This window comes from Tursiops truncatus, chromosome 2 (assembly GCF_011762595.2).
Source record: "Tursiops truncatus isolate mTurTru1 chromosome 2, mTurTru1.mat.Y, whole genome shotgun sequence".
Lineage (NCBI taxonomy): Eukaryota > Metazoa > Chordata > Mammalia > Artiodactyla > Delphinidae > Tursiops > Tursiops truncatus.
Genome location: NC_047035.1, coordinates 96,987,337 through 97,015,055, shown reverse-complemented (window position 1 = coordinate 97,015,055; position 27,719 = coordinate 96,987,337). Strand labels below are relative to the sequence as shown.

The 27,719-nt window shown below is 36.8% G+C and overlaps 1 protein-coding gene across 1 annotated transcript in view; it reads right to left on the bottom strand.

Moving 5' to 3' along the window:
• UNC13C (unc-13 homolog C) overlaps positions 1–27,719 on the bottom strand; it is a 406,907-nt gene that overhangs the window by 356,748 nt on the left and 22,440 nt on the right. The window contains exons 4-5 of the mRNA XM_073801031.1: positions 23,356–23,583; positions 22,252–22,393 (exon numbers count right to left, since the gene is read on the bottom strand). Of these exons, the coding sequence (XP_073657132.1) occupies positions 22,252–22,393; positions 23,356–23,583 (370 nt within the window). The remainder of the gene's footprint in view (positions 1–22,251; positions 22,394–23,355; positions 23,584–27,719) is intronic.

Genomic DNA, 27,719 nt, shown 5'->3' with positions numbered 1-27,719 from the left:
AAAGATGGAGCATCCCTCTACCAATTTCCACTGCAGTGAGCACAATTCATATTATCACGTATTTGCATTCAGTGCCCTACTTGACTCAATGAATGTTACTGTCAATATTTTAATGGAAAGATATTGCTTAGTGTTAACCTTTAAAAGGTTTGATACTTGATCTATATAATTGTGTTTAATTTTAACTGAATTTGTATAAATGCACGATCATACTCTACATACCATTTAGCATCTCCACTTTTTAAATTTAATATGTCATGTCCATCCTGACATATACACATATACATCATTCTTTCTAATGATTATATGATATATTCCATTATATGGATGTTTTCTAATGAATTCATCCCCTATAGATAGTAGATGTGTATTTAGGTGGTTTCCAATGTCTTACTGTACTACTATACAGAATGCTTTGTATGTATATATTTATGAACTTATAAAAATATTCTAGTCTGACAAATTATTAAAAGTGGATTTTTTAGGTTGGAAGTCATGTCAGTTACATACACATCTGTATACAGATAGATACACACACACACACAATTACTAAAATATCCTGCAGAAAGCATATATGTGCTTACACTACACCTGTTTCTCTATACTTTCATTAGTACTGAGTACTAATTACTTTTCAATCTTTGCTAATCAGAAAGCTGAAATATGCCTTCTCCTATTATATTGACTTTTAGGGAGTCCATCTGTTATACACTAAATTAAATATAAAAAAATGAAATATGTATGTACATTTCTACAAAACTTTCCTCTTTCCCACACCAGTGCAATTGAAAAGGAGAAAAAAAAATGAATGAAAAGTGCCCTCCCCCACCATATAACAAAGAGACCTCTAAAAAGGAGCTTATGATTATTTCTTGCCAGAGAAAAAGGGTTAAAATAGCCAGAATCTGTACCTGGCAAGAGAACAGAATCAGTCAGCATGCTTTTTTATAGGCACTTAAGTTGCCTTTCTCTGAGAGGCTCCCCTTCACTCTTCGCTAGAAAAGAACAGCTGCTATTCTCCTGAGAAACTCTGAAGCAATGATGGGAATGTCAGTGGCAAACTGCAGTTACATCAGTTGCCTGAGCAGACCTTATCTGAACACCACACTTGAATGAGAAGCAGCGATGATAAAGGTAAATACTACTAACTAACACCCCTCTCATTCCAAACATCAGCAACACAGCAACAGTGCACAGGCTAGTGGAAAACTTCTGCACTAATCACCAAGGAATTGCTAAAACAGAGAAAAAACATTAGGAAATCCTACCATCCAATTAACTTTTCCACTTAAATCTAAGCTCAACCAATTATTGGGAATGGAGCAGTTATGCCTAAGAATTCATAAATAGTAATGCTGGGTATACTTCAGACCTCTCTGGACTCTTTTGCTGGATGTTATGGAAAATACAAAGAGATAGAATTCAAAAAGAAAAAAAAAACCAAGTCACCACACAAACACAAAAAACCACTTGACAGCACCTGTGTTATTGTGGCAATGGTGCTCATCAATAGTAGCTACCCTTCATCATTAAAATGTAAACTCAAGTGTCTTGAAAATTAGAGTTCGACCTACATAATTATGAACCTTTAGCCGAAAATTTAGATAAAAAATACATCTATTTGAATGTTTTCAAACTTCCAAAAGAACACAACTTGATCAACTATAAACATAGCTTAAAAAGGTACCAAAACAAACTATCCTCCAGATGATATAAAGGGTATGACTGATTATTCACAAAGAATTAATTTCAACAGAAAATATTACATTAGGTTAAACCATATGAAATTGCCATTATTGTAGGTCAAAAGAGTTGACCATCAGCAATTTCATATGGCTTGGCCTAGTAATAACTAGTTCCATATAACAAAATCTTGTTTGTGTCCTAGTTGAACATACACTTTGTACTTGGCAAGTACAAGAAATTCTATGAAATTAAAAAACTAGTGTGATCACATAACAGTCTGATCATTAAGATACTGAAGAAATTAGTGGTGGTGGTGTGACAGGGAAAATAAAGAAAAGTACCAAGTAACAAAGATACTCAAGATTTCCTAAATTGGATGTATTTGAGAATGGTACTGATCCTAGAGGGGACCACTTAAATACTACTGTAAAACATTTTTCAAGAAAGTCAGTCACTCCTCGGGGGACTTCCTTATCCCTCCCCCACCAGACAATGGATTAATTTTGTCTATTCAAGGAAATTTCAAGATCTTAAGCCCATGTGAGAATATTATCCTGACCTTAAAGTAGGCAGCAGTCAAAACTTCTGGCTATTAAAGAATTTCTTGGGGTTCTAGAAAGATCAGATCCATATTCATCAGGGACAGTAGATAAATAAAGAGGATAAGATTTTACATAATAGGAGAAAAGATGTAGGGTGCCAGCATTTTATAAAGGGCACAGTAGAAGCCAGGCAAGACTGTCAGAGGTCTAAGGTCAAGGCCAGATGGCCATAGATGGTAAGGAAAGCTAGCCAGGTGTATAGATAGCATTCACATAAGAGCCACTCTTGAGTTGCACTGATCCTGTCTCCATAAATGTAAAGTCTTCTAAGGGGACTGACTCTTTCTGCTTGTCCACTGGCTATTAGCTGTACGAAAGCATGCCTCATTCTAGAATAGTCCACAGCCTCTGAAATCTCCTGGAAAGGCAGTGCATAAAAGTATCAGTGACTTAACTTTCCCCCAATTTACCATTTCTCCACAACTTTACTCCTGTATTATGAAATACTGTGGGTTCTAATCACTTAGTTTCATTTCAATCTTTGTGACTAAATATACCACTGAAAAATAAACTTGGACTAGTTGTTTCAATTACTTGTAGGAACAAAGCAAGGTAAAAACGATAGCTTAAAATCAAACATTTAATTAAACATGCTTTAAATCATATTAAATATGGCCCTTATATTAGCAGTGTTGAAAAAATAGTGTCTCGTTCTTTGAAGGAATTTTCCCAATACATGAACTTAATTATTTGGCAACGGTAAAGTTTCACAAAGTAATACACCTATGATGTCAGAAAGGGTCTGAGATATCATCTTCAGATAAAAACACATGTTAAATGTCCCCTCAGAATTAGTGGTAGTTTTCCATCCTGTGCTTTCTTAATTTTATCCATAGTTCTGTGAGGACAGATCGAAAAAGGATGTCAAAATCTAGTCTTAGTAAAAGCTCAAGAAGTTATTCTACTGCTTATTTCAGTGCTTTAAATAAGACAAAATGCATTTTGTCCCTTTTACTGTCCCTTCAATTCCAACTCTAATCAAAAGCATCACCAAAAGTAACATATCATGAAGACTAAAGGCATTGGTAAGGTTTCATCAGGCAGGAAAACATATACTGGTGATGCTAGTAAAAAAGTAAATGCTTGACTGCTGCAACGTCATGCTGGCCTCTGCCGCCACAGGCTCGCCCTGCATTCTGTACTCCTCCCTCCCCACGGCCTGAGTGAGCCAGAGCCCCCAAATCAGTTGCTACTTTACCCCATCCTGTCTGGGCAGGGAATAGACGCCCTCAGGCGACCTACATGCAGAGGCAGGGCCAAATCCAAAGTTGAACCCCAGGAGCAGTGAGAACAAAGAAGAGAAAGGGAAATCTCTCCCAGCAGCCTCAGGAGCAGCAGATTAAATCTTTACAATCAACTTGATGTACCCTGCATCTGTGGAATACCTGAATAGACAACAAATCATCCCAAAATAGAGGCGGTAGACTTTGGGAGCAACTGTAGACTTGGAGTTTGCTTTCTGCAACTAATTTGTTTCTGCTTTTATGTTAATCTTAGTTTAGTGTTTAGAGCCTATTATCACTGGTAGATTTCTTTACTGATTTGGTTGCTCGCTTCCTTTTTATATATGTATTTTTTTTTCCTTTTTCTCTTTTTGCGTATGTGTATGCTTCTTTGTGTGATTATGTCTGTATAGCTTTGCTTTTGCCATTTGTCCTAGAGTTATTTCTGTCCCTTTTTTTTTTTTTTTTTTTAGTATAGTTTTTAGTTCTTGTTCTCATTGGTGGATTTGTTTTTTGGCTTGGTTGCTCTCTTTCTTTTTTTAAATTAATTTCTAATTTCTTAATTTTTAATAATTATTTACACTTTACTAACTTTATTTATTATTTCATTCTTCTTTCTCTCTCTCTCCTTTCCTTCCTTCCTTTCTTCCTCCTTCCCTCACTCCCTCCCTCCCTTCCTCACCCTCTTCTTCTGAGCCATGTGTCTGACAGGGTCTTGGTGCTCTAGCCAGGTGTCACGCCTGAGACTCTGAGGTGGCAGAGCCAAGTTCAGGACATTGGTCCACCACACATCTCCCAGCCCCATGTAATATCAAATGGAGAAAGCTCTCCCAGAGACCTCCATCTCAATGCTAAGACCCAGCTCCACTCAACGACCAGCAATCTACAGTGCTAGAACCCTATGTCAAACAACTAGCAAGACAGGAACACAACCCCACCTATTAGCAGAGAGACAGCCTAAAATCATGATAGTTCACAGACACCCAAAAAGAGACCACCAGACGTGGTCCTGCCAACCAGAAAGTCCAGATCCAGCCTCATCCAGCAGAACACAGGCACCAGTCTCCTCCACCAGGAGGCCTACACAACCCAATGAACCAATCTTGCCCACTGGGAGAAGATACAAAAAACAACAGGAAGTACGAACCTGCAGCCTGCAAAAAGGAGACCCCAAACACAGTAAGTTAAGCAAAATGAAAAGACAGAGAAATATACAGAAGATGAAGGAGAAAGGTAAAAACCCACCAGACCAAACAAATGAAGAGGAAATAGGCAGTATACCTGAAAAAGAATTCAGAGTAATGATAGTAAAGATTATCCAAAATCTTGGAAATAGAATGGAGAAAATACAAAATACGTTTAACAAGGACCTAGAAGAACTAAAGAGCAAAAAACAGTGATGAACAACACAGTAAATAAAATTACAAACTCTCTAGGAGGAATCAATAGCAGAATAACTGAGGCAGAAGAAGGGATAAATGACCTGGAAGACAAAATGGTGGAAATAACTACCACAGAGCAGAATAAAGAAAAAACATTGAAAAGAACTGAGGACAGTCTCGGAGAACTGTGGGACAGTATTAAATGCACCAACATTCGAATTATAGGGGTCCCAGAAGAAGACAACCAAAAAAGAGACTGAGAAAATATTTGAAGAGATTATAGTTGAAAACTTCCCTAATATGGGAAAGGAAATAGTCAATCAAGTCCAGGAAGCACAGAGAGTCCCATACAGGATAAATCCAAGGAGAAATATGCCAAGACACATATTAATCAAACTGTCAAAAATTAAATACAAAGAAAACATATCAAAAGCAGCAAGGGAAAAACAACAAATAACACACAAGGGAATCCCCATAAGGGTAACAGCTGATCTTTCAGCAGAAACTCTGCAAGCCAAAAGGGAGTGGCAGGACATACTTCAAGTGATGAAAGGGAAAAACCTACAATCAAGATTACTCTACCCAGCAAGGATCTCATTCAGATTCAATGGAGAAATTAAACCCTTTACAGACAAGCAAAAGCTAAGAGAATTCAGCACCACCAAACCAGCTCTACAACAAATGCTAAAGGAACTTCTCTAGGCAGGAAACACAAGAGAAGGAAGAGACTTACAATAACAAACCCAAAACAATTAAGAAAATGGTAATAGGCACATACATATTGATAACTACCTTAAATGTAAAAGGATTAAATGCTCCAACCCAAAGACACAACCAGCTGAATGGAAACAAGAACAAGACCCATATATATGCTGTCTACAAGAGACCCACTTCAGATCTAGAGACACATACAGACTGAAAATGAGGTGATGGAAAAAGATATTCCATGCAAATGGAAATCAAAAGAAAGCTGGGGTAGCAATTCTCATATCAAATTAGAAAAATAGACAAAATAGACTTTAAAATAAAGATTATTACAAGAGACAAAGAATGACCTATATAATGATCAAGGGATCAATCCAAGAAGATATAACAATTGTAAATATTTATGCACCCAATATAGGAGCACCTCAATACATAAGGCAAATGGGGAAATTGACAGTAACACAATCATAGTAGGGGTCTTTAACACCCCACTTTCACCAATGGACAGATCATCCAAAATGAAAATAAATAAGGAAACACAAGCTTTAAATGCTGCATTAAACAAGATGGACTTAATTGATATTTACAGGACATTCCATCCAAAAACAACAGAATACACTTTCTTCTCAAGTGCTCATGGAACATTCTACAGGGTAGATCATATCTTGGGTAACAAATCAGGCCTTGGTAAATTTAAGAATACTGAAATTGTATCAAGTATCTTTTCCAACCACAACACTATGAGACTAGATATCAGTTACAGGAAAAAAATCTGTAAAAAAAATACAAACACATGGGGTCCAAACAATACACTACTAAATAACCAAGAGATCACTGAAGAAATCAAAGAGGAAAACAAAAAATACCTACAAACAAGACAATGAAAACACGATGACTCAAAACCTATGGGATGCAGCAAAAGCAGTTCTAAGACGTAAGTTTATAGCAATACAATCCTACCTCAAGAAACAAGAAACATTTCAAAGAAACAACCTAAACTTACACCTAAAGCAATTAGAGAAAGAAGAACAAAAAACCCCAAAGTTAGCAGAAGGCAAGAAATCATAAACATCCCATCAGAAATAAATGAAAAAGCAATGAAGGAAACGATAGCAAAGATCAACAAAACTAAAAGCTGGTTCTATGAGAAGATAAACAAAATTGATAAAACTTTAGCCAGACTCATCAAGAAAAAAAGGGAAAAGACTCAAATTAATAGAATTAAAATGAAAAAGGAGAAGTAACAACTGACACTTCAGAAATACAAAGGATCATGAGAGATTACCATAAGCAACTATATGCCAATAAAATGGACCATCTGGAAGAAATGGACAAATTCTTAGAAATGCACAACCTTCCGAGACTGAACAAGGAAGAAACAGAAAATATGAACAGACCAATCACAAGCACTGAAATTGAGACTGTGATTAAAAATCTTCCAACAAACAAAAGCCCAGGACCAGATGCCTTCACAGGCAAATTCTATCCAACATTTAGAGAAGAGCTAACACCTATCCTTCTCAAACTCTTCCAGAATATAGAAGAGGGAGGAACACTCCCAAACTCATTGTACAAGGTCACCATCACCCTGATATCAAAACCAGACAAAGATATCACAAAGAAAGAAAACAACCAGCCAATATTACTGGTGAACATAGACGCAAACATTCTCAACAAAATACTACCAAACAGAATCCAACAGCACATTAAAAGGATCATACAGCATGATTAATTGGGGTTTCTTCCAGGAATGCAAGGATTCTTCAATATATGCAAATTAATCAATGTGATACAGCATATTAACAAATTGAAGGAGAAAAACCATATGATCATCTCAATAAATGCAGAAAAAGCTTTTGACAAAATTCAACACCCATTTATGATAAAAACCCTCCAGAAATTAGACATAGAGGGAACTTACCTCAATATAATAAAGGCCATATATAACAAACCCATAGCCAACATTGTGCTCAATGGTGAAAAACTGAAACCATTTCCACTAAGATCAGGAACAAGACAAGGTTGCCCACTCTCACCACTATTATTCAACATAGTTTTGGAAGTTTTAGCCACAGCAATCAGAGAAGAAAAAGAAATAAAAGGAATCCAAATCAGAAAAGAAGAAGTATAACTGTCACTGTTTGCAGATGACATGATACTATACATACATATACATCCTAAAGATGCTACCAGATAACTATTAGAGGTAATCAATGAATTTGGTAAAGTAGCAGGAGACAAAATTAATGCACAGAAATCTCTGGCATCCCTATACACTAATGATGAAATATCTGGAAGCAAAATTAAGGAAACACTCCCATCTACCACTGCAACAAAAATAATAAAACACCTAGGAATAAACCTACGTAAAGAGAAAAAAGACCTGTATGCAGAAAACTATCAGACACTGATGAAAGAAATTAAAGATGATACAAACAGATGGAGAAATATACCATGTTCTTTGATTAAAAGAATCAACATTGTGAAAATGACTATACTACCCAAAGCAATCTACAGATTCCTTGCAATCCCTATCAAACTACCAATGGCATTTTTCATAGAACTAGAACAAAAAAATTCACAATTTGTATGGAAACACAAAAGACCCCGAATAGCCAAAGCAATCTTGAGAAAGAAAAATGGAGCTGGAGGAATCAGGCTCCCTGTTTTCAGACTATACTACAAAGCTACAGTAATCAAGACAGTATGGTACTGGCACAGAAACAGAAATATAGAACAATGAAACAGGATAGAAAGCCCAGAGATAAACCCACACACATACGGTCACCTTATCTTTGATAAAGGAGGCAAGAATATACAATGGAGAAAAGACAGCCTCTTCAATAAGTAGTGCTGGGAAAACTGGACAGCTACATGTAAAAGAATGAAATTAGAACACTCCCTTACACCATACACAAAAATAAACTCAAAATGGATTAAAGACCTAAATGTAAGGCCAGAGACTATAAAACTCTTAGTGGAAAACATGGGCATCTTGCTATTTTTTATTTTCCCCATTTTTGTCCCATTTTCCCTTTTATCTGGTTTTTTCAATTATTTTTTATAACTGAATTTTATCTACTTCGTTGTCATATTAGCTATTAATTCTTTTGTTTTGTCATCATACTTACTTTAGTATGCATATTTGCACAATCTACAAATGTTTTATACCCTTTAATATACAGTGTAAGAACCTTATAATAGTATATTTTCAGTTTTGTCTCCTAGACCTTTATGCAATCATTATCATATATTTTAGTTATTGCATTAACAACTCAGGAATAAGTTATTATTTTTGTGTTAATACTTACCAATCTTTTAAATAAATCTAAATAAAATGTAAGAGCGTAATATATATGTCAATGAGGTTATTATTTCCAGAGTTCATTCTTTTTCATGCCTTTATATTGAGCTGTATTTTCCTCTGGCATCACATTTCTTCTGCCTGAGAAACTTCTCTTAATATTTTTTGTAGTGCCAGTCAGAAGGAAAGGAATTCTTTCAGCTTTCATATGTATGGAAAGCCTTTATTTTGTCTTTGTATGTTTTAAACCACTTCATTGCCTTTTTTTGAAGAGTGTTTTCTCTGTGTTTAGAACTCTAGTTTGACAGTTTTTCTTACAACAATGAAAAGATGATGCTCCATTGTACTACTGGTTACACCATTTCTGAGGCTACCTTTATTTTTCTTACTCTGTGTATGGTGTGCCTTTTTTCTCTGGAAGTTTTCATGATTTCCTTTTCTTCACTGGTTTGGAGCAATTTGACTATGTTGTGTTGATGTAATTTTTTCATGTATCTTATGCTTGAGATTCATTGAGCTTCTTGAGCCTGTGGGTTTATAATTCTGATCTAATTTGGGAAAAGAAAGTCCATTATTTCCTCAGATACTTTTTATACCCATCTTCCCTTCTTCTCCTTTAGGAAACTCCGATTAGATGATTTTTGGCTTCTTGAACCAGTCTCAACTGTTCTGTTTATTCTTTGAAATTTTCTGTATGTTTCATCTCATATTTTTTTATTGTTATGTCTGTAAGATAAATAATCTTTTCTTCTGCAATATTTAATCTGCATCATTCCTATTCAGTGTACTTTCCATTGTACACAATGTATTTTTCATTTCTAGAAGTTCATTTTCAGTCTTTTGTAAAAAATATCTTCAATATCTTCACTTATCTGTTTTCACGTTGGGTTTTTTGTACTGGGTTTTCCCTGGCTCTCTTTGGGTGGTTGTTTTGAATGATTGGCACTAGTAAGGGAATGAGATAGTGTGGAAAGGGCACTTACTGCGGTAATAGAAGATGAAGATAAGAGTCTTCTTTCTTTTACTTTCCTTGTTTGGATGAATTCTTTAGCAACAATCTGTTTCCCTCCCTGAGTCTTAGCTTTCTTATTTATAAAATGACAATAACAACAAAAACAACAGTAATGGCAATGCTTCGTAAGGTATTTGAGAAGTGTAATACATGTGGTAGCAGTTAAGATACAGTAAATGGTTACACAAATATCAGTGACTATAATTATGATGATACTTTCAGTGATTTGGGTTTTAGATTTTTCTTCCTAGTCATTATATCTCAATAAGGTGATTACTTATCTAGAATTTCTTTTGTCCAATATTATCTTGTTTTATACACCCTTTACACAGAGATAAATGTTCTATTGTCAAGCTCAGCCAGGATGGCAGGACCAAGGAGAACTGTCCATTCTCCCCTAATTTCCTAGCATTGACTCTTTTCCTAGCTGATATGAGTCTCAGCACAGTCTCCCCACCAATTAGAATGAGAACTCTGTACGAGGAAGCAACTATTGTGCAAATTTACCTCAATGTCTGTAGCATCTAGGAGAGTGCCTCACACATAAATATTTGTTGAAAGAATTATTTTTCTAAAGAGGGTTGGAGCTGGTACTGACACACACACAAAATGCCCAGGAAGTTGGACTTTACATTGTACAGTTCTAAGTCAGTAGAGATCTGCACATTTCCAATTTGGCTAGGGATAGCACTAGCATGTGAGTCTCCTTTCTCTGCCTTCAAAATGGTTGGTCCACATGTGGGGCACATCCAAGAGGTGGGGGGATGAACCAAACAGAGGATGGCTGGCTATAGTGATTGGGTCTTGAAAATGCTACAAAAATCCAGATGACTGTAAGTACCTTTACTTACATTCTATAAATATATATATATATATATATATATATATATATATATATATATATATATATATATTTTACTCAGGGGGAATTGGTTCAATCCATAGGCTCAAATTAGTCACCAGGAAACCACCCACGACTTGTATGGTTTGTTTCACAAAGAGGAACTGGGCTAACTGCTTAAAAATGCAAAGAAACTGTGAGCGCTAGAGGTAGGCAACACATGACCTTAGTGCTAAGGCTATTACGAACCACATGGAAGCTAATTAATGAAAAGCTATTGATTAGACATCAGGAATCAGACTGGACTACAGAGCGGGGAGGAAAGAAGGGAGGGGAAGGGACACAAGGAGGGACAGTGACAGATGAGAGGCAGACAGGGAGAGGGAGAGACGGAGAGAGAGAAGAGAAAATATATAATGGAGGGGCAGAGATGGAGAAAAACACATAGAGATGGACAAACATCAGAGAAAAATAGAGAAAATAAATAAGCATAATAATTTCTGCCCTTTTGCAGTTCTACTGTTTGGCTTTTCCTGGACTCCTGCAAAGGCTTTCTGTAATACAATTTGTTTCTTCCTAATTCCTTTTCTATGGACCAGTTTAAATGTAGACCCTTTCTTCCCACCAAGAGGGATCTCTACAGAATAGACCCCATTGCCCCAAGAGTTTGCTGTTTGTAATTTAACTGCTCCCTAAAGATCTGGGGGATTTTGTTTGAATTCTAGTTGTTTGAATTCTAAATCCTCAGTTTAAAACTAAGTAAAGTCTATGTTCCTCTGTGTCTCAGCCTATAGAATATCAAGGATCTGTCCTGATCCAAAATTTTATGGTTTGTTGACTATAAGTCAATTCTTTTTGGTGGCCCTAAGTTCATACTTCATTGAATTCTGTCCAGACCTCTTTCCATACACCTTCCTCTCCTTACTAACCCTTAAGTTCTGGTATGAATTATTCATGAAGTAGGTGCTAGTCTATTGGCTCTGCTGTATATGGATGAGTAATGGTTCAACCTTGTTTGCTAAGTTAAAGGCAGTACTGGTTATTATATCCCCCTGTTGCCAGGCATATTCACAATGTAGACAATGGTAAGTAAACAAATTTGTAAACCCGTGAAGTGTGACTAAACTCCTTCTTGCTTTAGACAATCGTGGGACTATCTTCTTGACAAATGACTTCCTGATGCATCACTGTAAGCTAGCTCAGACGACTGAGGAAATGCTCCCATCCCACATAGCCCAGGAAAGGCCTCCGCTAGTAATCCAGGCAATAAATCAAATCCTTGATTACATTCAGGCTGTCATTTTAAAATATTAACCTGCCATGCTCTGAAGACATTTTTATTTAACTGTAGTATTTAAATGTTATCTCCTATGGAGCTGAGTTTATGCTTAATTCATACTCAGCCCTGGGCTGAGCAGCACATGGCACAGTGGAGAGCCTTGGGCCTGAGGCACTCGGTGTGCCACCCCATCTGGGTAGCTGTGAATGCAACATGGGTGGCATATGCTTCAAAGGGCCAAGACAATCAAACCTCTACAAATAACAGCATTATGAATTTTGGGTGCTTATGTGTTAAAAGAGCTTTCATGTACACTACCTCCTAATAATAACTTCATTGAGTCAAGGTGGGGAATACTTTTTGTGCACAATGCCCACTGTGAAACTGAGATTCAAAGAGGTTGAGGGGTTTCCTGGAGGTCAAGAAGCATGCTGGATCCAGAATAGTTCTGGAACTCAGGTTTGTAAACTTCAAGGCCAGAGAGCTTTTGGGTAGAACATGAAATTACTCAAGTCAGTACTTTCCGTGGACCCAGTATAGTGCTTTGCATATAAAGGACACTCAGGAAATGAGGGTGGAATTTAACTGCTACCCCACAAAGCAAGTGAAGCTGGTTGTTCAGTCAATACATGAGTAGAATGTTTAAACACCACTGCCGTGCCTATTCAACACCACCATGAATAAATGAGGGCGTGTCCACACTCCTACCACAGGCAATGTATTGACTAGACTCTCTGTTATTAAAATAACTCTTTACTCCAATGGTTAATATTGACACCAATCTAAAAAAGATAGCCAATACGTACCAGCTACTGCCCCTCCAGGAGGGAATCAGCATATTTTGTTTTTCTTTCCTATGTTAGCAAAAGTGAGGCACCAAGGATCAACTGTAGAGTTCTCTAGAAAGCATAGTATCAACACATATATAAAATTTAAGTCTTCTAACTACAAAATGTCGTATTCAAATCGGCAGACTATACTTCCATTTTCTCTCTAGAACCCACTGGGAGAGACTGACTCCTTTTCCTCCTGAGGGAATGGTTTATGATAAGCATAACCATTTCTTTAATTATAGCACAGGAAAATAAAATCGGGTCATAATTAATTATGAAATGATCGAATCCATAACTTACTAGGATCCAAGAGCAAAGATAAGGAGCACCTTAGATTTATGTAACACTATATCAATTTCAAAGTGCTTTCATATAGATTAGTGTAATTAATTTTCATGTGGTATTTTAAAAATAACACGTTTACCACCCCTCCTACCCCACATTTCTGCAAGGGCTTAATTGGTCATGTCTCTGTTCTCTGTAAACACTGTCCAGAGTGCCACATTCTAGAATCACACATCCCTAGTCTTTTGAAGATTAAAATTTCAAACTTCTTTTTTTAACCCATGGCAAGAGAGGTAAAATTAAAATTGAAATTACTTAGCATTAATCTTTTGAGGGCATCAAAGTGCCATTAGTGGGGGAACCATTAGGCTTTCAAACAAAAAAAATTGAAAAATTACTTCATCTGCATTTTTGTCTTACCAGCTTTGTGACTGCCTGCCTGGTTCAGGTCAACTGCACTTTTTCCAGAGGAAGAGTCTGAAGGTAGGGAAAGACACACCTCTTTATTTCTACTTGTATCTTATTTTCGCCTTCACAATAGGGGGCTGCTTTGTAGTCTTGTCTCTACTATAACCTGTCTAAGCTTTGATTTTCTCATCAGTAAGATGAGGGAGTTGGATAAAACCATGTCTCAAAACTTCGCCCAGTTTCAATTCTCTAAATTCTTCTTTCAGCAGTACTTCCTTCCTACAGCACTTTGTTCATCAGACTCCTCTTGGCCTCACTATCCAGGTTGGAACCTTTTCGGTATGAAAGTATTACTGCCATTTCTGCTCTAAGTCCTGACTCTCGGCACAAAGGATGTGATCATGTTATTAACGCTTATCATTATAAAAATACAACTGCCATTTTGAATATGCTTAACAAGTGACGAAAGCTCTATATACATTATCTCAACAAATATATCAGTCCTGGGAAGTATGTATTATCCCATTTTCTCCATATTAGAAAAGCTAAAGCTCAGAATTGAAGCAAATTACCCAAAATGCAAACTAAAGCCATACGATGAATAAGCCGTCCTATTTTCAGAATGTCAGGACACGTTTTTACACTCCGGTTCACAGGGCAGAACTGTCAGGGTAGTGGGAGGCCTGGGTGAGTTCATCTGCGACATGTACGCATTTTTCAAAATCTGCACATAAATACACTATGAACTCATTTCCTCCTTCCTTATAAAGGAAGACAAGTTTGCAACTATCACACCATTTTCATGCTCAAATGAAATCATGGACAGGTAGATTCAAAATAGTATTTCTAGAACCAGTGATATAGAACATCGATAATAAAAATGGAATCTTGGAGTTCAGGTAACTGGCAACAAAATTAATTACTGTTGAAAATTTAGGCATTTTTCATTTTTTTATATTCTAGAAGGAAAATATGGAAAATATTTGTGAGCATGATTTCACTTAAAGCTCATAAATATTTTGTCAGTAAAGTGAAAAATGTGAAAAATATTCTATATATATATATACATATATTATATGCACAGCCTAGTGCAATAAATTTAAATTTCTTCCTTGAAAAGGATGCTGTTTTAAAAATACATGTATTGTTGGTGCCTCCTATCAAAAGGAAAACAAGTATACAGTAAATTACACGAAAAACTGCCAGTTAGAATACTGATTACTCATGTTTTCAATATCCATTCCAGTATACTCAGCCCATGAACCATGAATCTTTCTAGCCTGTCCAGTGGGAGCAAACACTATTCCTGACGTGACTGAACACTGGGCACTGTCATATCTAATTCTTTTGGGTGGACCTTACCTTGGTCTTGGGAAGTTTCCTCATATGCATGCCCTTATCATTGTTCAGCTGATTTGTCAAAGGGGGTCCTTTGCAGGATTATAAAACTAGAATATTTCTACTACTGCATTTCTTTAAATGGATGCTTTATTTCATAGATTGCAACTGAACACCTATGGGTCACATACCTCCAAAGGCTGTACCTTGTTTGACATGTTCTGTGTTGGCTTTCATACTGTTTTATTTTGTTTTGCTTATCAATTAAATTCAAAGTTCCAGACTTTCTATTCTAGTCAAGAGGGAGTAACCGGGACTAGAGATTCCCCCCACATGAAAAGTCAAGAAGTGAGCGAAATATATAAAACATTGTTTCTCAATATACTGAAGATCTGTCAAAGAAGAACAGTGATTTCAAGGAGGTGAAAAAAATTAACAAGGTGAGCCTTACCATTACTTCAGCTTACTTCCCTGAGGGAGTTTCCAGGCCACTGTGCAAAGAGAGAAAACCCAGGTGGAGTCCACTGGACTCTCTGAGTTGGAACGACAGAGTTGAAAATCTGAAAAAGCCAATGTAGCTAGAAGTCACAGGGCATACATACTATCAAAAAGAAGAGAACTGAACAGAAAGAAAGCAACAATCTACTTCAGGCTCATCTTGGGCAATCCGCTGAGTAATAAGTGCACGCATGTGATGAAACTACCCAAAGCCAGGTTAAAAGCCACCCTTGAAAGGATTAGATGTCACAGTGCCCAACGCTCACCAAGGCTAGAAATAGTGTTTGTGTCCACTGCACAGACAAGAAAACCTTATCATTCATGAGTCAGTAGGTGGAGGACATGTTAGAGTCTTGCTTCAGTACTGAGGAATAATTAGCCTGAAGTTGAGTGCTATTTCATTCCCACTTAACAAATTTTAAAAAGCAAGACCTACCTAAAGAACTATATGTTTCCATGTAACTTAACTATGTCTCAGAACAGAGCTCAAGAATATGTAGAGGATGCCAAAAGTATCCAGCAACCAACAAAGTAATATTTGCAAAGTCTGTCATTCAATATAAAATTACCAGGCACATGAAGTAGCAGAAAAACACAACACAAAATAAGGGAAAAAAAATTATCAATCAAAACTGACCAAGAATGGACACAAATGTTAGAATTGTCAGTCAAGGGCATCAAAACAATTATTATAAGTATTGCATGAATCAGAAAGCTAAGTAGAGAAAGACAATGTCAGGGGAATGAGAAGACAAGCCACAGACATGGAGAAAGTATTTTCAAAAGGCACATGTGATGAAAGACTATTATCCAAAATATTCAAAGAAATCTTAAAACTCAATAATAATAAACAACTTGATTAAGAAATGGGCCGGGGGGGTTCCCTCGTGGCGCAGTGGTTGAGAGTCTGCCTGCCGATGCAGGGGACACGGGTTCGTGCCCCGGTCCGGGAGGATCCCACATGCCGCAGAGCGGCTGGGCCCGTGAGCCATGGCCGCTGAGCCTGCGCGTCCGGAGCCTGTGCTCCGCAACGGGAGAGGCCACAACAGTGAGAGGCTCACGTACCGCAAAAAAAAAAAAAAAAGAAAAAAAAGAAATGGGCCGAAAACCTTAACAGACACCTCACCAAAGATAATGAACAGGATTGCAAATAAGCAAATGAACAGATGTTCCACATGGATCGTCTCAAATGAAAATCAAATTAAAACGAGGTACCATACGCACCTACCAGATCAGCCGAAATTCAAAATACTGACAATGTCAAACGCTAGAGAGGATGTGGAACAAGAAGAACTGTTATTCACTGCTGGGGAGAACACAAAATGGTACAGACACTATGGAAGACAGTTTGGCCGTTTCTTACAAAACTAAACATACCCTTCCCATAGAATCTAGCAATCATACTCCTTGGCATTTACCCTAAGGAGCTGAAAATTTATGTCCACATAAAAACCTGCATATGAATATTTATAGCAGCTTTATTCATAATGGCTAAAACTTGGAAGTAACCAAGATGTTCTTCAGTAGGTGAATGAATAAAAACACTCTAGTACATCAAGGCAATTAAATATTATTCAGTGATGAAAAAGAAATGAGCTATATCAAGCCATGAAAAAAAACACAGAGGAAACTTCAGTGCATATTACTAAATGAAAAAAAAAAAAGTCAATCTGGAAATGCTACGTACTGTATGACTCCAACTATATGACGTTTTAGAAAAGGCAAAACTTTGGAGACAGTAAAAAGATCAGTAGTTGCCAAGGATTTGGCGAGGGAAGAGGAATGAATGGATGAAGCGCAGAGGATTTTTAAGGCAGTAAAAGTACTTTGTATGATACCATAATGATGGATACATGTCATTGTACATTTGCCCAAACGTATAAAATGTAAAACACTATGAGAAAGGTAATGTCTACTCTGAATTTTGAGTGATTATCTTGTGTCACTGTAGGTTTATCAATTGTAACAATATACCCACATGCTGGTGGGAGATGGTGATAATGGAGGGAGGCTATGCATGCGTGGGGGTAGCAGGTACATGGGAAATCACTACACATTCCTCTCAATTTTCCTATGAACCTCCTCCCCCCCAATAACATCTTAATTTTAAAAACAATTAAGTAGAGATATGGAAGATACAGAGACTCAATTTGAACTCCCTGACATGGAAAATAAATGTCTGAGATGAAAAACACAGTGGCTTGGATTAAGAGTAGATTAGACATTACAGAAGAAAAGGTCAGTGAATTTGAATGCCTAGCAATAGAAATAATTTAAAGTGAAACACAGAGAAAGGAAGGGAGGCAGAGAGAGAGGGAGAGAGAACATAAGCGCATCTGTGGCCTGTGGCACAACTTCAAGAGGCTTAATATATGTATAAGTGAAATCTCCAGAAGACAGGGACAGAAAGAATATTTAAAGAAACAGTGGCCAAAATTCCCCCAAATTTAAAGAAAACTGCAAACTCACAGGCCCAAGTAGCTCAATAAACCCTAAGCACCAGAAACACAACGAAAATTACACCATGGCGCACTGCAATCAAATTGTACAGGTGAGTAAAGAAAACAAAACCTTAAAAGCCATTATGGGGGGAAAAAGAGATGTACAAGGTAGCAAAGAAGACAACAGATTTATCACTGAAAATAAGGAAGCGAGGCAAACACAAAGACAATGGAACAATATCGGCCAAGTAAAGTTTTAAAAATGACATTCGGAATTATATGATTCTCTCAATAGATGCAGTAAAAGCATTAGACAAAATGCAACATTGATTTCTGATCAAAATTCTTAGCCTACTGGAAGTAGAAGATGGCTGTCTTAACTGGAAAATTTGCATCTGCAATAAGCCCAAAGCTAATATCACAGTTATTCAAGAAAGGAACGTCTTCCATCTAAGATCAGGAACAAGGCCACGATGTCTGCTCTTATCACTTTTACTTGGCATTATTCTGGAAATCTTAGCCAAGGCAATAAAACAATCAAAACCGTATCAGGCTTTCTTTTGTGTGAAAAACGATAAGTCAATTAAAAACTTCACATGAAAATAATTCAAAGGTTCTAAAATAAATAAAGTAACTTTGAAAAAAAGAAAAAGTTGGAGGGCTAGCACTACCTGATTTTAAGACTTTATTTATTATAAAGTATAACTAATCAAGACCATGTGGTAGTGGCATATACATGGAGAAAAAGATCAAAATAAAAAATCCAGAAACAGAAATAATCTGCACACATATACAGAAAGCAGAATTTTATATAAGGTGCAAAAGCAGTTTAGTACAGAAAGGATAGTGTTTTCAATAAATGGTGCAGGAACCACTGGATTTCCATATGCGAAATAAAGAACTTGGGTCTATAACTTATACCACATTAAAAATAATCACATCAAAATGTATCATAGACCAACATGTGAAAAACATAAAAATATGAAACTTATACAAATAAAAACACACAAAAATTAAAATGGGCAAAATACTTGGATAGTTAACTAATGAAGACACATGGATAGCATATAAACATATTCTAAGATGCCTGAAATCATTAGTCGTTAGATAAATACAAAATAAAAGCAGTATAAGATAACAAGACACATGTATTAGAATGGCTAAAATCCAAGACTGGCCTGACATTGTAAGGATTTGTGTGAACTGGAATTCCCATACATAGGTGGTGAAAATGTATATAGAATGGTACAAGCACTTAGGAAGAGTCTTAAAAATTAAACATGCTCCTAATATATGTTCCAGCTATTCTAGTCTTAGGTATTTATTCAAGAGAAATGTAAACATATGTCCATATAAGTGCTCTTAACAACTTTATTTTTTAATAGCTAAAAACTATAAACATACCAAATGGCCATTGAAGGTGACTACATAAACAAACGGTTATATTTTAATACAATGAAATGCTACCTGGCAATAAAAAGAAATAAAGTATTGCTAAACCCTACAACATGGATGGATCTCAAAACAGCTATGCTGAGTGAAAAAAAAAACACACAAAAGAAGGACGCATGCTGTAAGATCTATTCACATAAAATTGTAGAAATGCAAAAAAAAAAAAAAAAAGTTCTATAGCACCATAAAGCCAGCCAGTGATTGCCTGGCATGGGGGGGCAGTCAGGAGGGATGGCTTCAATGGGGTATAAAGAACCTTTTTGGGTTGACAGATATGTTCATTTTCTTGTCTGTGGTGAGAGTTTCATGGGGTATACATATGTCAAAACTTAAATTGTACAGTATGAAGATGTAGACTTTTTTTTCCAATTATACTTCAATAAAGTTCTTTTTAAACTTTCAAATCTCCAGCTTCTCCTAAGAAACTGGAAATTCTAGCTGCATTGCAGCTGCAGGACTGCATGGCAGTGGAAGCTGTCTCTTTCCCAAGTCACTTGCTCTCAAGTTTCCCACAGTCCTTGTCCCTTCCCTTTTTTTTTTAACATCTTTATTGGGGTACAATTGCTTCACAATGGTGTGTTAGTTTCTGCTTTATAACAAAGTGAATCAGTCATACATAAACATATGTTCCCATATGTCTTCCCTGTTGCGTCTCCCTCCCTCCCACCCTCCCCATCCCACCCCTGCAGGCTGTCACAAAGCACCGAGCCAATATCCCTGTGCCATGCGGCTGCCTCCCACTAGCTATCTACCTTACTGCGTTTGTTACTATGTATATGCCCATGACTCTCTCTCGCCCTGTCACAGCTCACCCTTCCCCCTCCCCATAACCTCAAGTCCGTTCTCTAAGAGGTCTGCGTCTTTATTCCTGCTTTACCCCTAGGTTCTTCATGACATTTTTTTCTTAAATTCCATATATATGTGTTAGCATACGGTATTTGTCTTTTTCTTTCTGACTTACTTCACTCTGTATGACAGACTCTAGGTCTATCCACCTCATTACAAATAGCTCAATTTCGTTTCTTTTTATGGCTGAGTAATATTCCATTGTATATATGTGCCACATCTTCTTTATCCATTCATCCGATGACGGGCACTTAGGTTGTTTCCATCTCCGGGCTATTGTAAATAGAGCTGCAATGAACATTTTGGTACATGACTCTTTTTGAATTTTGGTTTTCTCAGGGTATATGCCCAGTAGTGGGATTGCTGGGTCATATGGTAGTTCTATTTGTAGTTTTTAAGGAACCTCCATACTGTTCTCCACAGTGGCTGAACCAATTCACATTCCCACCAGCAGTGCAAGAGTGTTCCCTTTTCTCCACACCCTCTCCAGCATTTATTGTTTCTAGATTTTTTGATGATGGCCATTCTGACTGTTGTGAGATGATATCTCATTGTAGTTTTGATTTGCATTTCTCTAATGATTAATGATGTTGAGCATTCTTTCATGTGTTTGTTGGCAGTCTGTATATCTTCTTTGGAGAAATGTCTATTTAGGTCTTCTGCCCATTTTTGGATTGGGTTGTTTGTTTTCTTGTTATTGAGCTGCATGAGCTGCTTGTAAATTTTGGAGATTAATCCTTTGTCGGTTGCTTCATTTGCAAATATTTTCTCCCATTCTGAGGGTTGTCTTTTGGTCTTGTTTATGGTTTCCTTTGCTGTGCAAAAGCTTTGAAGTTTCATTAGGTCCCATTTGTTTATTTTTGTTTTTATTTCCATTACTCTAGGAGGTGGGTCAGAAAGGATCTTGCTTTGATTTATGTCATAGAGTGTTCTGCCTATGTTTTCCTCTAAGAGTTTGATAGTGTCAGGCCTTACCTTTAGGTCTTTAATCCATTTTGAGCTTATTTTTGTGTATGGTGTTAGGGAGTGATCTAATCTCATACTTTTACATGTACCTGTCCAGTTTTCCCAGCACCACTTATTGAAGAGGCTGTCCTTTCCCTTCCCTTTTTTGCCCTCATCCTACTTAAGTCACTTAACTTGACTGCCTTAGGAATAAGAATTTATGACTATCAACTGATTTCTTATCTTCTCTTAACAAACAAAGAGATATTAAAATGGTTTCTCCCAGCAGTCTGAAGTAGAAATCATAGAAAGCTCTTAACTTTTTCCATGGTACTCTCTGTTATTGGGTCCCAACTGATTTTCCACACCCTTTTCTTAACACTCCCTTCATCAGCCAATATACATGTGAAATTCTGTATTTTATATATACTCTTGTCCACATTCCCAAACAAGCTGTATGTGTTGAGTTTGCTTATTTAGCATGTTTATGAGATCCATGTGTAAACTATTAACAAAGAAAGAAGGAGAGAAAAAGAACAGTCTGCCTTTAAACTCACAGTTAGGGCTTTTCATTTCTACCAAATGGTAATTGGAAGTTACCTTATCTCTCTCCAAGAAGGGCTAATAGAAAGAAAAGAACCCTTGACAAAAAATGATTTCTTGCTGTTTGGTACAGGATATAAGAGGTTTAAAATAAATGACCTCACAGAAAATGAGAGGTTTTAAAAGTTATCATCAACAATTTCATCAGTACAGGCTGGTGTAGCTGTAATGGGCCAGGTGATGCCCCAAATCTTTCTATTGTCTTTAGTCATCAATCTTCAGATGCCAAGCTATTGCTGAATCAAGCTTGTAAATTCCTTACTAGATTAGGTCAACCCAAGTTACAGATCATGTCATAATCTTTTTTTTTTTCTCCTGCAAAACTCACCTTAGCTGTGCCAACTTTTTTGTTTGTAATATTTTTTTTAATTCACTTGCTTCCCAAGATGAAGAATAAATAATAAATATTATGAGGTTACTGAGTTCATAATATTAGTTTCACTTTTTTATAATTTATGCATAGATACAATTAAAAAATGAGATAATTATTGCTTGCATACTGTGAATGCCTGTCCTAAATTTATCCTGAAATATTTTAATATTTGTAATAGTTTCATTATTTACTTACAAATAAAACTTCTCATCCCATACTGGATTCAAATTTCCAAAAATGGTTTTAGTTCTTCTTTTGTTCTTTCCGACTTGAACTGTAACATATGGGTCACTTGACCCTGTTTTGTCTTTGGCCTGCAAGCCTTGTGCAGAAACCACTGAAATAAACCAAATTCAAACTTTTAATATAAAGATTTCCTCAGAAACAAAAAAAATGATAATGAAGGAAACATTTTCTATTTCGTTGTCCCCTTGGTTTGCAGTGCAACCCCATTGCTTTCATTTTCATGAGCAACAGGACTTAACAAAATGTTTAAGAAAAGAATGAATCACGGAACATTAAAACCTTCCTTTCATGAATATTTGCTTTTGCCTGTAATGAACAGTAGTGGTATACATACATATGCATATTAGCTATATACTCATATATATCACTGCACCATGTATAGATAAATGAGAATGCACATACAATAAGCAAATTACCCAATGTAATTCAAAGGTCTGTGATTTAAAATGTATTTATTTATTTATGAATTTACTGTCAGTATTGATCAACTCAACTCAGTAACAGAAGCTTCTTTATTTTACCTTTTGAACACAATATGAGTAAGTTAAAAGGCGTGGTAAATATCAACATGTAACATATGCAGTTGCTGTTACTTACAAGCAACTTCAGAAGTTCAAGTTATTAGACATCACTAAACTCAGATTGCCAAATCAAGGATCTAATGAATGAGGGATACCGATCCAGGAGTATATAAAACAATATTTGTTTTCTCATTAAGAAAAACTGACCGAAGAGATTACTGGCTACTCTTGTCATTTATCAGTGGCAGGCAGCAACAAAGCTAGTCTCTTGTAAACTGCAGGGTACTGATGAGTATATTACAAAATAGAACTTTCTTCCTCTTGAAGAGCTTATGATTAGAACAAAACATAGACTGAAATGATTTCAATTATCTAGTACACATTTCAGAAATTTGAAGTACCAATTAGACTTCAATATTGACAAGATTGAAAAATTCTACTTATCTTACCTATAACTATTAGTAGCAGTGATTTCTAAAACATATAAAAATCTCAATATGGAATGAAAATTTTAAAGAAGATTTATTTTTACCTGTAATGGTTATTTTTGCTGACCACTTAGATGTCCCGTCCAGTACACTCTGTTTGGCCGCCTTTGTGTACTGCACAAAATCTTCTTTAGAAATCTGAAACATTTCCTGAATTACTTCAAACACCTCTGGCCTGTTTGTCTCCCTGATCTTCATTCTTTCTTTCATGGCTGTAATAATGGTCTGAGTCTTGTCTTCCGCACCATGCTTAGAACTCTTTTCTGCCGCTCCTATAATAGAAAAATCAACGGTGATGTAAATACACATGAAGTTACGTTTTGAGGGACGAAGAGAGGGAGGAAAAAAAAGGAAGAACATGAGAATGAATGAATGCTTTCATTGTGAGAAGTCAGGGTGGCTTTTTCAAAAAATATCAGGGGAACAAGCTCTATGCTGAGACTAGTCCTTGTGTTACTGGCAAGGAAATGGACCTCCACGATCCCAGTTTTTTCAGTTGTATTACTGAACTGAATCACAGTTGTGCAAATATTTGGTTTGAATTTTTAAAAACAAATTTCAAAACCGAAAGGAGCGCACACAATCGAATCTGTTATATACCACACATATTTACTCACTGAGTAACCAAAACAAAATTGAGAAACAGACTGGATGCATACGGCAAATATCACTTGAAAATCAATATTTCAAATACTTGTGTTCATCTAAAGTACCTAATTATTTTTAATTGATGATTATCAATTTAATTGATAATTTATCATAATGAGAAGCTTAAATTTTTCCCTGCAAAATAAATACCACCACTATTTGTTATATTGAAATATAGGGTAAAATTTTACTTGGAATGAAAGTAATTCGGCTATTTAAAAAGGATGTGGAAACCACTGGGCTGGACTACCTCTACCTCATGGACCACAGACTTGAACTCTCATTCTGTGATATGGCCATAGTTTTAAACAGGCTGAATTTTCACTTTACACTCAAAACTCTGTTTTGTTTTCTAAGACATTGTTTTTCCAAGATCGGTCTCAACTTTCTGGGCAGTTTTGTTTATAACACAAATCCTGGCAATGAAGGATTTCCAAAAGCCAATTCTTGGGTCCCTCACCTTCTCCAACTACCAACCGGATAGTCTTATGTGGCCTCTGGGTTGCTCAGTATTCCACAAATAGTGGACCCTGATTCCAGCTCTCATGTTTCCTTACTGAGTACATATCTACTCAATATGTACAGACAAGATACAGACCCATAAATTGTGAAATCGCCAGTCTAGGAGAGCAAGTTAATAGAGACTTATGTTTGAGCATTTTAACTGTTATTTCTAGAAAAGATATATAGCTTTTTTTAAGTTCTACTTTTATATTTTTGATCTGAAGAAAGTGATTCAAAGTAGATCTATTTAGTTCAGGGATACAAGACAAATTTATATTTTTTGTAACTCATCTACAATGACTTTTCATTGCCCTGTTATTTATTGAACCTATATATCTCATCTTATTTCTCTAATGGTAGTACGTCAACCAGAGATCAACAATAAAGGAGATCAAGAGATATTACACAGTGAAAGCACTTGGTAGAGTAATACATACTTTACCAAGTGCTTTCACTGTGTAATATCTCTTTTGATCTCCTTTACTGTTGATCTCTGGTGACATATTACTGTATTTCAATGAAGCTGCTAGAATGCAGACAAAGAGAATGGACTTGAGGACACAGGGGTAGGAGAGGGTAAGCTGGTAGGAAGTGAGAGAGTAGCATTGACATATATACACTACCAAATGTAAAATAGCTAGTAGGAAGCAGCTGCATAGCACAGGGAGATCAGCTAGGTGCTTTGTGACCCCCTAGAGGGATGGGATAGGGAGGGTGGGAGGGAGGCTCAAGAGGGAGGGGATATGGGGATATATGTATACATATAGCTGATTCACTTTGTTATAAAGCAGAAACTAACACACCATTGTAAAGCAATTATACTCCACTAAAGATGTTAAAAAAAAAATCAGGCTCTGAATCATAAAAAAAAAAAAAGAGAAAAGAGTAATACATTATCCAAATGGAATGCATCTTTGTCACTTTTAAAATCACTTAGGGACTTCCCTCGTGGCGCAGTGGTTAAGAATCCGCCTGCCAATGCAGGTGTCACGGGTTCGAGCCCTGGTCGGGAAGATCCCACATGCTGCAGAGCAACTAAGCCCGTGCGCCACAACTACTGAAGCCTGCGTGCCTAGAGCCCGCGAGCCAAAACTACTGAAGCCCGCGTGCCTAGAGCCCGTGCTCCGCAACCTGAGAAGCCACTGCAATGAGAAGCCCGCGCACCACAATGAAGAGTAGCCCCCCCCCCCGCTTGCTGCAACCAGAGGAAGCCTGTGTACGTTGACAAAGACCCGAAGCAACCAAAAATAAAAAAAAAAATTAAAAATAAATAAAAACACTTAATTTACAGATTAATACAATTATGCACAACAAAACTGCAAGAGATTTCAACCTTAGACAGAGGCAGACTTATCCCACATAGCTCCCTTCCACCTAATTTAATGGAACAGCCAATTAACTAGAAACCTTCATTTTCTTTAATTTTTATTCATTACCCAAAGCATCTAAATTGCATATAAAAGTCACAGTTTCACCACTTTTACATGGCAACTTACAATTTCAGTTTTCCTTCCAAATAATTATCTATATGCATGTAACAAATGTATGATTCCACCGTGGTCTCAGTCTCTTCTCTTTCCTATTTTTCTGAACAGCTGTTGTAAAACATTTCTACTCTTTTCAAGTCACCTACCACCGCCATTACTCTCCATTCTCAGCATATGATTTTATCTCTTCCTTAACAGAAATGCAGGCTTTCTAAATTCAGTGGTCACTTTTTCTCCCCTCCCCCATGGAAAAAAGCTGAACAACAAAAGCCAAACTTGATTTATAGCATTAACAGATTTCTGTGGTGTAAATACTCCTAGCATGGCTGATTTCAAGGAACTGCCTCAGAATTCTTCAATATTTATCTACCAACACTGACACAACTATCTGAATACACACACACACACACACACACACACACACACACACACACTACTCTTCAAGGCCAAACACAAGTAAAGGTGTATTCCAAGTATCTAACACATCGCTTGGAAAATAGGATACACTCAATAAATAGAGAAGATAAAATGTTTATTGGGGGAATCTGAAAAAGCCAATAGATTTGAGTATTTAATTGGCTCTGGGTTTAATTTAATGTGCTATAAACTTCTTGCACACTGTGACCACAAGGCCAAAATCCTGGAAGAAACAAGAATGAATTCTATCTAAAATGGTAAACATGTTGTGGAATATATTTTATGAAGAGACAAAATACACCTGGTCCTTGGCTTCAGATTTGGGATTTTCAGAAAACAAATGGGTGCCCACCATTATAAAGCAGAATTTGGTTGGCATATATACTTCATGAATTTAATAACATAAAGCAAGGGCATAAATCTAATTATAAATGCAAAAAAATCAATCAAGACGATCACTTTTTTTATTTTTTGCGATACGCGGGCCTCTCACTGTTGTGGCCTCTCCCGTTGCGGAGCACAGGCTCCGGACACGCAGGCTCAGCGGTCATGGCTCATGGGCCCAGCCGCTCTGAGGCATGTGGGATCTTCTCGGACCGGGGCACGAACCCACGTCCCCTGCATCGGCAGGTGGCAGGCGGACTCTCAACCACTGCGCCACCAGGGAAGCCCAAGACAATCACTTTTAAATAAGGCAAGAGAGCATAGTGCTCATGGTGCTCTGGATATAGAACACCACAGCCTTGTGTGTGAATCCTGATTTGCCACTTACTAACAATTTGAACTTGTGCTCGTTAATTCCTCTGTAAGCCTTAGTTTCTTGATCTGAGAAACACAAGGAAATAATAGTAGTGTCTTCCTTTACAGGGTCATTGTAAGGATTAAATGAGATAATGCATATAGTTTCAATAATAATAATTGAATAAGTGTAGGGATCTCAGAATGTCCAAGAGGTGAAGTTATAAGCATTTGTTAATGAATTCCACATTAGCAAGGAATTTTAGGGTTCTGAGCTTCATAATTACTTGCCCTGTGAAGCAACTCCTTGAAAACTTGTCCCTGGACAGTGCCATGCTCAGTGCCTGCCACAGGCTAAATGCTTTATAGCTATTTACTAGATGGGAGTCAATGAAGTGCTTGAAGATAAAAGACAACAGAGTTCAAAGAGACTGCAGAAGATAATAATAACAATAATGATAATAATAATTTATTATTAACATCCTACCTGTGTTTGAGGCTGGTGAACCCAGAGGTAGCAGGTGGTTAATAAACCTGGAAAGCACACTCAGGGTCTGATATTGAGGCACGTGTCTCCCTAAGAGTGTCTAGTATGAGAAACTTTATTGCTTTTC